Source organism: Somniosus microcephalus, unplaced genomic scaffold (genome assembly GCF_052327205.1).
Source record: "Somniosus microcephalus isolate GS21.2 unplaced genomic scaffold, FLI_Smic_1.0 unresolved_chr9, whole genome shotgun sequence".
Classification (NCBI taxonomy): Eukaryota; Metazoa; Chordata; class Chondrichthyes; order Squaliformes; family Somniosidae; genus Somniosus; species Somniosus microcephalus.
This window is the reverse complement of record NW_028225187.1, coordinates 25818322-25836182: the sequence shown is the minus strand read 5'-3', so window position 1 is coordinate 25836182 and position 17861 is coordinate 25818322. Positions and strand designations below refer to the sequence as shown.

Sequence of the window (17861 nt, the reverse complement as noted above, 5' to 3'; positions counted from 1 at the left end):
AATCGCTAACCCCACCTTCCAGTTCTGACTGGAGGAACTTATAATTAATGATATATTAAAAAACGGACAACTGATCTGGATGTGAGAAAGTCAAATTTTATTAAACTAAAGAAACTATAATCAAATTTTAAACTATACCACACGAACACAGTAATTACATTAAATTACTTAAACAGGGGAAGGCAGATGGCAAAAACGAGGGATAAATGGTTACAATGTTAATTAAACAATCTTAGCAATTTCCCCTAAATTACCACCCTCTAACTAGATTGCCTTGCTGTGGAGTCAGAAACCTGCTCACCTGTGGTCCAAGGAAATAAGAGAGAGATAGCTTCTCAGGAACTATCTTTATATCCTGCCAGCTCCTGCTGTTTGGCGCCGAAAGGGTCCGTGTGCAAAATTCGTGCCCAAAGTTCGAATACACAAGAGAAAGGCTATGATTGGTTGATTCAGAGTGGTTTAAATATGTCTATGTTCTGCGGCTGAAATGTTCCTGCCCACATCCGGAGTTTCATGGGCTGAACAAAAGGGAGTAATGGGTGATTCAAAAACTCATCCATACTGATCTGTTCCCTATCAAAGTCTTTTCCATAGTTTTGATGTGTCTCATTGTGTGTGTAAGGGGTTTTCAATGGTTTGGATTGCTGAGTAAACAGAGCCCTTTGTTCTCTAAACCGCAGCTAATACTTTATGTGAATAAGGCAGCAGGATCAATCGATTGTCTCTGCAGTTTCTATAAACAAACATCTTGTACTACAGGGTGATTGACAGCTCGGGCTTTCTTTGAATGCAAATGGCCTGTCTGTCTCTATTCCTGCTGAAAGTTCTGTTCCTGTTCAGCCATTTTTATGCCCCTTTGCAATTTATACAATTCGAAACTCAAAGGTACCATTTTAATCTTAAAGTCCTGATGTTGCCCAAGAATTCTGGCTATGCTTTTAAAACATTGTCCAAACCAGAGACAATTCAAATCACACAATTCTTCGTCCAAGATGTGGACGAATATTTTCCGATCTTCAGGGAATTAGGGGATTTTTGCGAACCCCTACAATCTCTACCTCTATCTCTGTCTCTATCTATACCTCTGTCTCTACCTCTCTCTGTCTCTAACTCGATCTGCCTCTACCTCGATCTCTGTCTCTATCTCTACTTCGATCTCTGCCTCTTCCCTTAACACTGTAGCTAAATCTAACTCTGTCTTTTCCTCTAGCTCTATCTCAGTCTCTACCTCTGTCTCCCTCGCTGTCTATATATCCATCTCTACTTTTATTTATGTCTCTACATCTAACTCTGTCACTACCTGTAACTCTGACTCTGTCTTCACCTCGATCTCTTAATTTACCTCTATCATAGTCTCTACCTCAATCTCTGTCTCTATCTCTGTCTCTACCTCTATCTCTGTCTATAACTGTAACTCAATCTCTATCTCTGGCTCTACCTCTACCCCTATCATTCTCTACCTCAATCTCTATCTCTTTCCCTGTCTCTACCTCTATCTCTGTCTATACCTGTAACTCTATCTCTATCTCTGTCTCTACCTCTATCTCAGTCTCTCTCTATATACCTCTTTCTCTGCCTATATTGCTGCCACTACCTCTATCTCTGTCACTACATCTAACCTTGTCTCTTCCTCCACCTCTACCTCTATCGCTGTCTCTACCTCAGTCTCTATTTCTATCTCTGTCTCTACCTCTATCTCTGTCTCTATCTCTATCTCTGTTTATACCTCTACCTCTCTCTATCTCTTTTTCTACCTGTGTTTCTGCCTCTACATCTATCTCTGTCTCTATATTTTTATCTGTCGCTGCATCTAACTCTGTCTCTACCTCTATATCTGTCTCTACCTCTATCTCTGCCTCTACCTCTATCTCTGTCTCTACTTCTATCTGTCTCTACCTCTATCTCGGTCTTTACCTCTATCTCTGTCTCTACCTCTAACTCTGTCTATACCTCTATCTCTGCCTCTAAATCTATCTCTGTCTCTACCTTTATCTCGGTCTCTCCCTCTAAATCTGTCTCTCCCTCTAACTCTGTCTCTACCTCCATCTCTGTCTCTACCTCTATCTCTGTCTCTACTTCTATCTCTGCCTCTACCTCTATCTCTGCCTCTAACTCTGTCGCTACCTCATTCTCTGTCACAAACTCTATTTCTGTCTCTACACCTATATATATTTCTATCTCTATCTCTGTCTTTACCTCTATTTCTGTCTCGACCTCTATCTCTGTCTCTAACTCGATATCTGTCTCTGCCTCTAACTGCATCTCTACTTCTGTCTCTATCTCAAGCTGTGTCTCAACTTATTTCTCTGTCTCGACATCTATCTCTGTCTCTACTTTTAGCTATGTCTCTCTCTCTCTACTTCTCTACCTCTATTTCAATGTCTACCTCTATCTCTTAATCTACCCCATCACTGTCGCTAAATCTAACTCTGTCAAATCCTCTGCCTGTATCTTTTACTCTACCTCTATCTCTGTCTCTACCTCAATCTCTGGTTTTTTATCTGTCTCTACAACTATCTCTGTTCCTACCACTGTCTCTGAATTTTTCTAGGTCCGTACTTTTATTTCTGTCTCTAATTTTCTTTCTGCCTCTACCTCTATCTCTGTTTCTATATCTATCTCTGTCTCTATCTCTATCTCTGTCTCGTCTTTCTCTGTCTCTACCTATATATCAGTCTCTACATGTATATTTAACTCTACCTCTATCTCTGTCTCTACCTCTAACTTTGTTTCTACGTCTAACACTGTCTCTACCTCTAATGCTCTCTCTACCTCTACCTCTGTCTCTACCTCTACCTCTGTCTGTGTCTCTACCTCGATATCTGTCTTTACCTCTGTCTGTGTCTCAACCTCTTTCTCAGACTCTACCTCTGTCTCTAATTCTATCTCTGTCTCTACCTCTGTCTCTGTTTACCTCGATATCTGTCTCTGCCTCTAAATCTGTCTCTACCTCATTCTCTTTTGCGAACTCTATTTCTGTCTCTACACCTATATCTCTTTCTGTCCAGATCTCTGTCTTTACCTCTATCTCTGTCTCTATCTCTATCTCTGTCTCTACCTCATTCTGTCTCTACCTCTATCTCTGTCTCTATTTCTAGCTCGGTCTCTATTCGTATTTCTATACCTCTATTTCACTCTCTACCTCTATCTCTGAATCTACACCATCACTGTCACTACATCTAACTCTGTCAATTCCTCTACCTCCATCTCTTTCTCTACCTCGATCTCTTACTCTACCGCTATCTCTGTCTCCACCTCATTCTCTGTCTCTACCTCCACCTCTGACTCCAAAACTACCTCTGTCTCTATCTCTAACTCTGTCTCCAGCTTTATCTCTACCTCTATCTCAGTCTCTATCTTTGTCTCTACCTCTATCTCTGTATCTACCTCTATCTCCATCTCTACCTCTGTCTCTGTCACTGTCTATATATCCATCTCTACCTTTATTTTTGTCTCTACATCTAACTCTGTCACTTTTTGTAACTCTGACTCTGTCTCTACCTCGATCTCTTTCTCGACCTCTTTCTTTTTCTATACCTTTTCTCTATCGCTACCTCTATCTCTGTATCTATCTCTATCGCTCTCTCTACCTCTATCTCTCTCTATATCTAGCCCCTTGTGTCAGAGCGATCATAATATGATCGAATTCTTCATTAAGATGGAGAATGAAGTAGTTGACTCAGAGACAAGGGTCCTCAATTTAAATAAAGGAAACTACGATGGTCTGAGGAGCGAGTTGGGTAGGATTGATTGGGGAATGGCACTCAAAGGGTTGACAGTGGATAGGCAATGGCAAACATTCAAAGACCGAATGGATGAGCTGCAGAAATTGTTCATCCCAGTTTGGCATAACAATAAAACAAGAAATGTGGCTCAACCGTGGCTAACAAGGGAAATTAGGGATAGCATAAGATCCAAGGAGAGGACATATAAATTGGCTAGAAAAAGCAATAATCCTGAGGATTGGGAGCAGTTTAGGAGTCAACAAAGGAGGACAAAGGGATTAATTAAGAAAGGGAAAATCGAAGCTAGCAGGGAACATAAAAACTGACTCTCAAATCTTTTATACATATGTGAAGAGAAAAAGATTGGTGAAGTCAAGCGTAGGTCCCTTACAGTCAGAATCAGGGGAATTTATAATGGGAAACAAGGAAATGGCAGACAAACTAAATAAATACTTTGGTTCTGTCTTCACAAAGGAGGACACAAATCACCCCCCAGAGATGCCGGGGAACATAGGGTCTAATGAGAGGGAGGAACTGAAAGAAATCAGTATTTGCAGGGAAATGGTGTTAGGAAAATTGATGGGACTGAAGGCCGAGAAATCCCCAGGGCCTGATGGTCTACATCCCAGGGTACTTAAGGAAGTGGCCCTAGAGATAGTAGATGCATTGCTGGTCATCTTCCAGAACTCGATAGACTCTGGAACAGTACCCATGGATTGGAGGGTAGCTAATGTTAGAACATAAGAAGTAGGAGCAGGAGTAGGCCATACGGCCCCTCAGGCCTGCTCCGCCATTCAATAGGATCATGGCTGATCCGAATCTAGACTCACGTCCACTTCCCTGCCCTCTCCCCGTAATCCCTAATTCCCTTATCTGCTAGGAAACTGTCTACCTCCATTTTAAATATATTTAATGTTGCAGCTTCCACAGCTCTCTGGGGTAGCAAATTCCATAGATTTACTACCCTCTGAGTGAAGAAGTTTCTCCTCATCTCAGTTTTGAAAGCGCAGCCCCTTATTCTTAAATTATGCCCCCTAGTTCTAGTCTCACCCATCAGTGGAAACATCCTCCCTGCAGCCACCCAATCAAGCCCCCTCACAATCTTATATGTTTCGATAAGATCGCCTCTCATTCTTCTGAACTCCAATGAGTAGAGTCCCAACTGACTCAACCTTTCCTCATACGTCAACCCCCTCATCTCTGGAATCAACCGAGTGAACCTTCTCTGAACCGCCTTGAGTACAAGTATATATTTTCTTAAATATGGAAACCAAACTGCATGCAGTATTCCCGGTGTGGCCTCACCAATACCCTGTATAACTGCAGCAAGACTTCACTGTTTTTATACTCCATCCCCCTTGCAATAAAAGCCAAGATTCCATTGGCCTTCCTGATCATCTGCTGCACCTGCATACTAACTTTTTGTGTTTCATGCACCAGGACCCCCAGTTCCCTTTGTACTGTAGCACTTTGCAGTTTCTCTCCATTTATCTAATAACTTGCTCTTTGATTTTTTCTGCCAAAGTGCATAACCTCACACTTTCCAACATTATATTGCATCTGCCAAATCTCTGCCCACCCACTATACTCTAAATGGAGGAATACTTCAGAATATGCGAGTGAGAATGACAATAGACAAAATACCTTATCCCTCCCAATCCCACTACACTAACTAGGTTGGATTCCAGAGGACCAGGAAAAGGTCACCAAACGACTTTCTTGATAGATTGCAGAGGTTCACGATTTCGGGGTTCTCTTTAGTTGTGGTGGTTGGGGCCTGCCGTACCCCGGACGTGGTGGAAGACTGCACCTGCGTTGGGTATTCTATCTTCACCTGTCCGTTGATGCGGTCGGGTGCGTAGTTGGATTTATCGGGTAAGTAACCAATTTCCTTTGGTTAGGTATAGTTTTTAGAGTCTTTTGTGTCAAATCTTACCCAGGGGTAAGTCAGGCTAGCTTGTAGAGTGGAAACAAATTTGTGAATCTTCGATTTCTTGTTGGTTGGTTTCTTGTTGGTCGTGGTGGCCCAATATTACCTAGTTGGTGGTAATATTGTTAGTTGTTGGTTTCTTGAGGCCTTTTATTGCCGCGACTCCTTTTTCCTTTTGTTTCGTTCTTCTTTCCTCAATTCTCTGATCCTCCAACTGTGTGCGGTGATGATGATGATGAGTAGTACTCCTTCGGAACTGTACTTTTGAACTGCTCCCCTGCTCTGAAATTCTCAATTCCTCCACTCCACACTCTGAACTTCTGTGAACTAACTTTCTGTGTCAAAGCATGCCTTAATTATACTGTATTGAGGCCTGGCTTATCTGACTGCCAAATCTCCTCTGGCCCATTGTTAATTTTGGCAGGTTTGTTAATTTTAATTCTTATCGAGTTTCGGGGCTGGTCCCATCTATTTTTAATTGACTTTTAACTAGCTTTGGAATTGCTTTGAAATCAGTTTAAGTGTGCGAAGTGGTTTTGGATGTCCCTCTGAGTGGGTTTAAACAGATGTTCGATTGTCTTCTCTCTGCTGTGGCCAGGGTTTCATTTGTTGGTTAGTGGCATGTATTGTATTATTCATGTTCTTGATGGCCCTCTAGGTTTCGGCGGGAACTGTCCTTCCGTGGGCCTATTGTCTTTATGTAGAATGACTGGGACAGTCCAGAACATTCTCAGACAATCTGGCCTTTTCCAACACTCAAAGTGTCTGTCCCACAGTGCCCAACCCAGTTCCTTTGTTGCAGCTTTTCCACAGGCCTGGACATGCCTTGTAAAAATAGCAGAAATCCTGGGGTTTTGACTTTGAGCCCCTTTTGGCCCACTATTCTTTCAAACAGTCCAATATCTCTTTTCTTGGTTTGGGGGAGTCTGTAGAATTTTGCAAGCCTTACAACCTCTATCGCTGTCTCTACCTCTACCTCTATACCTATCTCTGTCTCTACCTCTATCTCTGTCTCTATCTCTGTCTCTACCTTTATCTCTGTCCCTACCTCAATCTCTGCCTCTACCTCTATCTCTGGGTCTATATCTGGCTCTACCACTATCTCTGAATCTAACTCTCTCCGTCTCTATATCTTCCTCTATCTCTATCTCAATGTCTTCCCCTAGCGGTGTTTGTACCTCTATCTCTGTCTCTCCTTCTATCTCTGTCTCTATCTCTACATTTATCTCTGTTGCTACATCTAACTGTGTCGCTTCCTGTACCTCTATCTCTATCTCTGTTCCTACCTCGAGCTGTGTCTCCATCTCTATCTCTGTCTCTGCCTCTATCTCTGTCTCTGCCCCTACCTCTATCTCTCTCTCACTATCTCTTTCTCTCTCTCTCTCTCTCTCTCTATCTCTTTCTGTACCTATAATGCTGAATCTACCTCTATCTCTGACTCTACCCCTATCACTGTCGCTGCATCTAACTCTCTCTCTTCCTCTACCTATATCTCAGTCTCTACCTCTGTGTCTATGGCTACATCTCTTTGTCTACCTTTATCTCTGCCTCTTTCTCTAAATCTGTCTCTACCGCTATCTCTGACTCTACCTGTAGCTCTGATTCTACCTGGATCTCTTACACTAGCTGTATATCTGTCTCTACCTTATTCTCTATCTCTACTTCTATCTTTCTCTCTACCTCTATCTCTGCCCCAACCACTATCTCTGTCTCTACTTCTATCTCTGGCGCTCTCTCGCTATCTCTTTCTCTTTCTCTGTCTCTATCTCTGTCTCTCTCTCCACCTCTATCACTCTCTCTACCTCTATCTCTGACTCTGTATCTATTTCTGTCTCTACCTGCATCTCTCTCTACCTCTCTCTCTGTCTCTACTTCTATCTCTGTTCCTCTCTCTCTGCCTCTTTCTCTGTCTCTATCTCTGTCTCTTTCTCCACATCTATCACTCTCTCTACCTCTATCTCTGTCTCAACCTCTATCTCTGCCACATCTATCTCTGTCTCTACCTCTATCTCTGTCTCAACCTCTATCTCTGCATCTACCTCTATCCCTGTCTCTACGTCTATCTCTGTCTCTACCTCTAACTCTGTCTCTTCCTCTATCTCTGAGTCTACCTCGAGCTCTGATTCTACCTGGATATGGTGGCATAGTGGTTAGCACTGTTGCCTCACAGCGCCAGGGACCCGGGTTCAAATCCTGCCTCGGGCAACTGTCTGTGTGGATTTTGCACATTCTCCCTGTGTCTGCGTGGGTTTCCTCGGGGTGCTCCGGTTTCCTCCCACAGTCCAAAGATATGTGGGTTAGGTTGATTTGGCTATGATAAATTGACCCTTAGTGTTAGGGGATTAAATATGTGGGGTTACGGGGATAGGGTGGGATATGTGTCGGTGCAGGCTCGATGGGCCGAAATGGCCTCTATCTGCAATGTGGGGATTCTGTGATTTCTGTCTCTACCTCTAACTCTGTTGCTACCTGATTCTCTGTTGCAAACTCTATTTCTGTCTCTACACCTATATATGTTTCTATCTCTGCCTCTGTCTTTACCTTTATTTCTGACTCAACCTCTATCTCTGTCTCTAACTCGATATCTGTCTCTTCTTCTAATCACGTCTCTACTTCTGTCTCTATCTCCAGCTGTGTCTCAAGTTATTTCTCTGTCTCTACCTCTATCTTTGTCCCTACTTCTAGCTCTGTCTCTCTCTCTCTCTACTTCACTACCTCTATTTCAATCTCTACCTCTATCTCTTAATCTACCCCATCACTGTCGCTAAATCTAACTCTGTCAATTTATCTACCTCCATCTGCTAATCTACCCCTATCACTGTCGCTAAATCTAACTCTGTCAATTCCTCTACCTGTATCCTTTACTTTACCTTTATCTGTGTCTCTACCTCAATCTCTGGGTTTATATCTGTCTCTACAACTATCTCTCTTCCTACCTCTATCTCTGAATTTTTCCCTGTCTGTACTTTATTTCTGTCTCTAATTTTCTTTCTGTCTCTACCTCTATCTCTGTCTCTATATCTATCTCTGTCTTGATCTCTATCTCTGTCTCTATATCTATCTCTGTCTCTATCTCTATCTCGATATCTATCTCTGTCTCTATCTCTATCCTGTCTCGTCTTTCTCTTTCTCTACATATATCTCAGTCTCTACATGTATCCTTAACTCTACCTCAAACTCTGTCTCTACCTCTAACTCTGTCTCTACCTCTAATGCTGTCTCTACCTCTAATGCTGTCTCTACCTCTACCTCTGTCTCTATCTCTGTCTCTACCTCGATATCTGTCTCTAACTCTGTCTCTTCTTCTATCTCTGTCTCTACCTTGTCTCTGTCTCTACATCGATATCTGTCTCTGCCTCTAACTCTGTCTCTACCTCATTCTCTTTTGCAAACTCTATTTCTGTCTCTACACCTATATCTCTTTCTGTCCAGATCTCTGTCTTTGCCTCTATCTCTGTCTCTATCTCTGTTTCTACTTCATTCTCTGTCTCTACCTCTATCAATTCAATTCAATTCAATTCAAATGCTTTATTGGCATGAAAGTTTACAGAGAACCATATTGCCAAAGCTTACATAGCAAAAAGGTACAGTTTTCCAACATTCTGTAGGTGTCAATCGATTTGACATTTGTTGGGTACATACAATATTACTTTTAAACAATATTAATTTTAAACAGTCTTTGTACTTCATTTGGTATGTTCAATATTAATTTTAAACAGTCTTAATTTTAAACAGTCCTCAGGTTGTGACATGTTGTTACATATTTGGCCCCAAGGTATGGTCTGTCTCCTTCTCCCAGGACTAATCTCAATTTTGACAGGTCATCCAATTCCTTGAAATCTGGGGTTGTTTGGCTTAGCTTGTTGAATAATATGTTTCTTGATGTGTTGAATTTTTCGCATTTTAGGAGGAAATGCATTTCTGTTTCAACCTCACCGGCCAGACATTGATCGCATATTCTATTCTCTCTAGGCTGCCAGGATTTCTTGTATCTGCCTTTTTCAATTTCCAGTTGGTGGTCGCTTAGTCTGAACCTGGTGAGGGTCTGTCTCTGTTTTGTGCCTCTGATGGTCGTGAGGTAGTCTGCCAGTTTATATTCTCTTTTTAGGGCCCGGTAACATTCTAATCTGCTTTGGCTTTCGGTTATTTTGTTCCAATGTTCCAGGTAGGTTTCTTTGCATTGTTTAATGATTTGGTTCACTCGGATTGGTGTTTGGACGGCTGTGTGGGTCTGGGGCTGGTCAGGGTCCGGCTGAGTACTTAGTTTCAGTAGCAGCTGACTCAGGGGACTCTTTTCTGGGTTTAGCTCTTGGGTCTGAAAGGCTTTGAAATGAAGGGTGTCTGGGGAGCTAGATTTGAGGTGATTTAGGAAGTTTAGTGCTCGTTTTTGGATGTTTATTATCAGTGGGTATCTGCCTAGTTCGGCTCTGCATGCATTTGTTGGCGTTTTTCTTTGGATGCGAAGGATGCTTCGGCAGAATTCTGCATGTAGGGCTTCTATTGTGTGTTTTTCCCATTAATGTAGCTTTGGTGATTTAGCGGGCCCCATACTTCACTACCGTACAGTGCAATGGGCAGGATTATGCTGTCAAATATTTTGAGCCAGATTTTGATTGGGATTTGGATGTTGTAGAATTTTCTTTTTATTGCATATAGGGCTCTTCGGGCTTTTTCTTTTAGTGCATTCACTGCTATGCTGAAGCTCCCTGATGCTGTAATAATTAGACCAAGGTAGGTGTAGCTCATAGTGTGTCCTATAGTGGTATCACTGAGGGTAAACTGGTATTTGTTTTCCTGACATCTGGGCCTTTTTTGAAAAATCATGATGTTGGTTTTCTTTAGATTTACTGTTAGAGCCCAATTTTGGCAGTATTTGTCGAGTAGGTCTAGTTGTTGCTGTAATCCCTGTTCTGTGGGAGACAGCAGAACCAGGTCGTCCGCATAGAACAGGGATTTCACTTCTCCATCCAGGAGACGGAGACCTGGTGACTCGCTTTGCTCCAGCATGTCTGCTAATTCATTTATGTATATGTTGAACAGGGTCGGGCTCAAATTGCAGCCCTGCCGGACGCCTCTTCTCTGGGTGAAGAAATCGGTGCATTTGTCTCCAATTTTGACCCCGCATTTGTTTTTCAGATACATTGATTTAATAAGGTCATAGACTTTGCCCCCTATTCCACACTGAAGAAGTTTATAATAGAGCCCTTCGTGCCATATAGAGTCAAAGGCTTTCTTGAAGTCGATGAAACAGGCGAATATTTTCCCATTTTTTGTTTGGTGTATATGTTTTCCAATGAGGGTGTGAAGGGTATAGATATGGTCGGCTGTGCGGTGTTTTGGAAGAAAGCCTATTTGGTTTTTTCTGAGGATATTTTGTTTGTTAAGAAAATCAAGTAATCTACTATTTAGAATACTGCAGAATAACTTCCCTAGACAACTGTTGACACAGATGCCGCGGTAGTTATTTGGGTCTGATTTGTTTCCACTTTTATATATGGGGGAGATTAGTCCTTGGCACCAGATATCTCTGTCTCTATGTCTAGCTCTGTCTCTATCTGTATTTCTATACCTCTATTTCAATCTCTACCTCGACCTCTGTATCTGCACAATCACTGTCGCTAAATCTAACTCTGTCAATTCCTCTACCTCCATCTGCTAATCTACCCCTATCACTGTCGCTAAATCTAACTCTGTCAATTCCTCTACCTGATCCTTTACTTTACCTTTATCTGTGTCTCTACCTCAATCTCTGGGTTTATATCTGTCTCTACAACTATCTCTCTTCCTACCTCTATCTCTGAACTTTTCTCTGTCTGTACTTTATTTCTGCCTCTAATTTTCTTTCTGTCTCTACCTCTATATCTGTCTCTATATCTATCTCTGTCTTGATCTCTATCTCTGTCTCTATATCTATCTCTGTCTCTATCCCTATCTCGATATCTATCCCTGTCTCTATCTCTATCCTGTCTCGTCTTTCTCTTTCTCTACATATATCTCAGTCTCTACATGTATCCTTAACTGTACCTCAAATTCTGTCTCTACCTCTAACTCTGTCTCTACCTCTAACGCTGTCTCTACCTCTAATGCTGTCTCTACCTCTACCTCTGTCTCTACCTCGATATCTGTCTCTAACTCTGTCTCTACTTCTATCTCTGTCTCTACCTTGTCTCTGTCTCTACATCGATATCTGTCTCTGCCTCTAACTCTGTCTCTACCTCATTCTCTTTTGCAAATTCTATTTCTGTCTCTACACCTATATCTCTTTCTGTCCAGATCTCTGTTTTTGCCTCTATCTCTGTCTCTATCTCTGTCTCTACTTCATTCTCTGTCTCTACCTCTATCTCTGTCTCTATGTCTATCTCTGTCTCTATCTGTATTTCTATACCTCTATTTCAATTTCTACCTCTATCTCTGTATCTGCACCATCACTGTCGCTAAATCTAACTCTGTCAATTCCTCTACCTGTATCCTTTACTTTAACTTTATCTGTGTCTCTACCTCAATCTCTGGGTATATATCTGTCTCTACAACTATCTCTCTTCCTACCTCTATCTCTGAATTTTTCTCTGTCTGTACTTTATTTCTGTCTCTAATTTTCTTTCTGTCTCTGCCTCTATCTCTGTCTCTATATCTATCTTTGTCTTGATCTCTATCTCTGTCTCTATATCTATCTCTGTCTCTATCTCTATCTCGATATCTATTTCTGTCTCTATCTCTATCTCTGTCTCATCTTTCTCTTTCTCCACATATATCTCAGTCTCTACATGTATCCTTAACTCTACCTCTAACTCTGTCTCTACCTCTAACTCTGTCTCTACCTCTAACGCTGTCTCTACCTCTAATGCTGTCTCTACCTCTACCTCTGTCTCTATCTCTGTCTCTACCTCGATATCTGTCTCTAACTCTGTCTCTACTTCTATCTCTGTCTCTACCTTGTCTCTGTCTCTACATCGATATCTGTCTCTGCCTCTAACTCTGTCTCTACCTCATTCTCTTTTGCAAACTCTATTTCTGTCTCTACACCTATATCTCTTTCTGTCCAGATCTCTGTCTTTGCCTCTATCTCTGTCTCTATCTCTGTCTCTACTTCATTCTCTGTCTCTACCTCTATCTCTGTCTCTATGTCTAGCTCTGTCTCTATCTGTATTTCTATACCTCTATTTCAATCTCTACCTCTATCTCTGTATCTGCACCATCACTGTCGCTACATCTAACTCTGTCAATTCTTCTACCTCTATCTCTGTCTCTACCTCGATCTCTTACTCTACCGCTATCTCTGTCTCCACCTCATTCTCTGTCTCTACCTCTACCTCTGACTCCAACACTATCTCTGTCTCTATCTCTAACTCTGTCTCCAGCTTTATCTCTACCTCTATCTCTGTCTCTACCTTTGTCTCTACCTCTATCTCTGTATCTACCTCTATCTCCATCTCTACCTCTGTCTCTGTCGCTGTCTATATATCCATCTCTACCTTTATTTTTGTCTCTATATCTAACTCTGTCACTTCCCGTAACTCTGACTCTGTCTCTACCTGGATCTCTTTCTCTACCTCTTTCTTCGTCTCTACTTTTCTCTATCATTACCTCTATCTCTGTGTCTACCTCTATCGCTCTCTCTACCTCTATCTCTCTCTATATCTAACTCTGTCTCTTCCTCTACCTCTATCTCTCTCTACCTCAATCTCTGTCTCTACCTGTAACTCTTTCTCTACCTGTATCTCTATCTCTATCTCTGTCTCTACCTCTATCTCTGTCTGTGCCTCTAACTGTGTCTCTACCTCTATCTCTGTCTCTGCCTCTATTTCTGTCTCTACATTTATGTCTGTCCCTACCTCTATCTCTGTCTCTACCTCTCTCTCTCTGTCTCTTTCTCTACCTACATTGCTGACACTACCTCTATCTCTGTCGCTGCATCAAACTCTGTCTCTTCTTCCACCTCTACCTTGTAAGGGGTGGTGTGTGTAGTCAGCTTTGCCTCTGACTCCCTGAGTGGTTCGAATCGCTCCCACTCCCTTGGTTCTAGACTTTGGACTTATTTGTGGTTTTTAATGAGATTGCAACAGACAACTGAGTTGGTCAAAAGAATTTAGATTTTATTTTGAGACAGGAAACTATACAATACAATAAATCTTATACTCTAAAAGGGGGGACACTTCGGAATATGTGAGGGAGAATGACAATAGACAAAATACCTTACCCCTCCCAATCCCACTACACTAAATAGGTTGGATTCCAGAGGTCCAGGAAATGCTCACCAAGCGACTTTCTTGACAGATTGTAGAGGTTCGTGATTTTGGAGTTCTCTTTAGTTGTGCTGGTTGGGGCCAGCCATACCCCAGACGTGGTGGAAGACTGCACCTGCGTTGGGTTTTCAGTCTTCGCCTGTCCGCTGATGCGGTCGGGTGCATAGTTGGAATTATCGGGTAAGTACCCAATTTCCTTTGGTTAGGTATAGTTTTTAGAGTCTTTTGTGTTAAATCTTACCCAGGGATAAGTCAGGCTAGCTTGTAGAGTGAAAACAAATTTGTGAATCTTCGGTTTCTTGTTGGTTGGTTTCTTGTTGGTCGCGGTGGCCCAATATTACCTAGTTAGTGGTAATATTGTTAGTTGTTGGTTTCCTGAGGCCTTTGGTTGCCGTGATTCCTTTTTCCTTTTGTTTCGTTCTTCTTTCCTCAATTCTCTGATCCTCCGACTGTGTGCGGTGATGATGATGATGAGTAGTACTCCTTCTGAACCGTACTTGTGAACCGCTCTCCTGCTCTGAAATTCTCAATTCCTCCACTCCACACTCTGAACTTCTGTGAACTAACTTTCTGTGTCAAAGCATGCTGTATTGAGGCATGGCTTATCTGACCACCAAAACTCCTCTGGCCCATTGTTAATTTTGGTGGGCTCATTAATTTTAATTCTTATCGAGTTTCGGGGCTGGTCCTATCTATTTTTAATTGACTTTTAACAAGTTTCAGAATTGCATTGAAATCAGTTTAAGTGTGCGAAGTGGTTTTGGATGTCCCTCTGAGTGGGTTTAAACTGATGTTCGATTGTCTTCTCCCTGCTGGGGCCAGGGTCTCTTTTGTTGGTTAGTGGCATGTATTGTATTATTCATGTTCTTGATGGCCCTGTAGGTTTCGGTGGGAACTGTCCTTCCGTGGGCCTATTGTCTTTATGTAGAATGACTGGGACAGTCCAGAACATTCTCAGACAATCTGGCCTTTTCCAATACTCAAAGTGTCTGTCCCACAGTGCCCTACCCAGTTCCTTTGTTGCAGCGTTTCAATAGGCCTGGACATGCCTTTTAAAAATAGCAGAAATCCTGGGGTTTTGACTTTCAGCCCCTTTTTGCCCATTATTCTTTCAAACAGTCCAATATCTCTTCTTTTCTTGGTTTGGGGGAGTCTGTAGAATTTTGCAAGCCTTACAACCTCTATCGCTGTCTCTAGCTCTATCTCTGTCTCTCCCTCTATCTCTGTCTCTATCTCTACATTTATCTCTGTTGCTACATCTAATTCTGTCACTTTCGCTACCTCTATCTCTATCTCTATCTCTGTCCCTACCTCTATCTCTGTCCCTACCTCAATCTCTGCCTCTACCTTTATCTCTGTCTCTACCTCAATCTCTGGTTCTATATCTGGCTCTACCACTATCTCTGAATCTAACTCTATCTCCATCTCTATATATCCCCCTATCTCTGTCTCTCCCTCTATCTCTGTCTCTATCTCTGCATTTATCTCTGTTGCTACATCTAACTCTGTCGCTTTCTCTCCCTCTATCTCTATCTCTATCTCTGTCCCTACCTCTATCTCTATATCTATATCTGTCCCTACCACGAGCTCTGTCTCCATCTCTATCTCTGACTCTGCCTCTATCTCTGTCTCTACCTCTATCTCTCTCTCTCTCTCTCTCTCTTTCTCTACCTTTATCTCTCTCTCTCTATCTCTTTCTCTAACTATAATGCTGAATCTATATCTATCTCTGACTCTACCCCTATCCCTGTCGCTGCATCTAACTCTCTCTCTTCCTCTACCTATATCTCAGTCTCTACTTCTGTCTCTATGTCTACATCTCTTTGTCTCCCTTTATCTCTGCCTCCTCCTCTAATTCTTTCTCTACCTCTATCTCTACCTCTAGCTCTGATTTTATCTGGATCTCTTACACTACCTATAACTCTGTCTCTACCTTATTCTCTATCTCTACCTCTATCTTTCTCTCTACCTCTATCTCTGTCTCTACCTCTATCTCTGCCCCAACCTCTATCTCTGTATCTACTTCTATCTCTGTCGCTCTCTCTCTATCTCTTTCTCTGTCTCTGTCTCTGTCTCTCTCTCTCCACGTCTATCACTCTCTCTACCTCTATCTCTGAATCTACCTCTGTTGCTGTCTCTACCTGCATCTCTCTCTACCTCTCACTCTGTCTCTACTTCTATCTCTGTTGCTCTCTCTCTATCTCTTTCTCTGTCTCTATCTCTGTCTCTTTCTCGACCTCTATCACTCTCTCTACCTCTATCTCTGTCTCAACCTCTATCACTGCCACATCTATCTCTGTCTCTACCGCTATCTCTGTCTCTACCTCTATCTCTGTGTCTACCTCTATCTCTGCCTCTGACTCTTTCTCTGTCACTACCTCTATATCTGTCTCTGTCTCTACCTCTATCTCTTTCGCTGCCTCTTTCTCTACCTCATCCTCTGTCTCTATATCTATCTCTGTCTCTGTCTCTACCTCTGTCTCTGCATGTATTTCGAACTCTAACTCTCTATCTCGGTCTCCACCTCAATCTCTGTCTCTACCTCTATCTCTACTTGTATCTATGTCTCTGCCTCTACCACTGCCTCTATCTCATCTCTACCTCTATATCTGTCTTTACCTCTGTCTCTGTCTCTACCACTATCTCTGTCTCTACCTCTATCTCTGTCTCTACCTCTATCTCTGTCTCTACCTCTATCTCTGTCTCTACCTCTGTCTCTGCCTCTACCTCTACCTCTGTATGTACCACTATATCTGTCTCTATGTCTACCTCTATCTCTGACTGTATCTCTGTCTATACATCTTTTTCAGCCAAAACCTCTATCTCTATTGCTCCCTCTATCTCTATTTCTACCTCTATCTCTGTCTCTACTGATATATCTGTCTCTACTGCTATCTCTGTCTCGATCTCTAGTTCTGTCTCCACCTTTATCTCTTCCTCTATCTCTTTCACTAACTCTATCTCTGTCTTTTTCTCTACCTCTGTCACTACCTCTCTCTCGGTTTAATTTTCTTTCTTAACATCTATCTCTACCTTTGTCCATGTCTCTATTTCTGCCTCTACCTCTATCTCTGTCTCTACCTCTATCTCTCTTTATCTCTGTCTCAATGTCTCCCCCTAGCGGTGTCTTTACTTCTATCAATTCAATTCAATTCAATTCAAATGCTTTATTGGCATGAAAGTTTACAGAGAACCATATTGCCAAAGCTTACATAGCAAAAAGGTACAGTTTTCCAACATTCTGTAGGTGTCAATCGATTTGACATTTGTTGGGTACATACAATATTATTTTTAAACAATATTAATTTTAAACAGTCTTTCTACTTCATTTGGTACGTTCAATATTAATTTTAAACAGTCTTACTTTTAAACAGTCCTCAGGTTGTGACATGTTGTTACATATTTGGCCCCAAGGTATGGTCTGTCTCCTTCTCCTAGGACTAATCTCAATTTTGACAGATCATCCAATTCCTTGAAATCTGGGGTTGTTTGGCTTAGCTTGTTGAATAATATGTTTCTTGATGTGTTGAATTTTTCGCATTTTAGGAGGAAATGCATTTCTGTTTCAACCTCGCCAGCCAGACATTGATCGTATATTCTATTCTCTCTAGGCTGCCAGGATTTCTTGTATCTGCCTTTTTCAATTTCCAGTTGGTGGTCGCTTAGTCTGTACCTGGTGAGGGTCTGTCTCTGTTTTGTGTCTCTGATGGTCGTGAGGTAGTCTGCCAGTTTATATTCTCTTTTTAGGGCCCGGTAACATTCTAATCTGCTTTGGCTTTTGGTTATTTTGTTCCAATGTTCCAGGTAGGTTTCTTTGCATTTTTTAATGATTTGGTTCACTCGGATTGGTGTTTGGACGGCTGTGTTGGTCTGGGGCTGGTCAGGGTCCGGCTGAGTACTTAGTTTCAGTAGCAGCTGACTCAGGGGACTCTTTTCTGGGTTTAGCTCTTGGGTCTGAAAGGC

General features: G+C 42.0%; 2 protein-coding genes across 2 annotated transcripts in view; both read left to right on the top strand.

Moving 5' to 3' along the window:
- Positions 1–787, top strand: part of LOC147084958 (uncharacterized) — a gene marked incomplete at its 5' end in the record, with an annotated part of 112215 nt that extends 111428 nt beyond the window's left edge. The window contains one exon of the mRNA XM_085979389.1: positions 760–787. Coding sequence (XP_085835515.1) covers positions 760–787 — 28 coding nt within the window. The remainder of the gene's footprint in view (positions 1–759) is intronic.
- Positions 788–14980: 14193 nt separating this feature from the next.
- On the top strand, positions 14981–17446 carry LOC147084957 (uncharacterized; the record flags this gene model as incomplete). The annotated part of the gene is made up of 1 exon (XM_085979388.1): positions 14981–17446. A coding segment is annotated over one exon (621 nt), but the record flags the coding sequence as incomplete, so codon positions are not given.
- Positions 17447–17861: the final 415 nt, after the last annotated feature.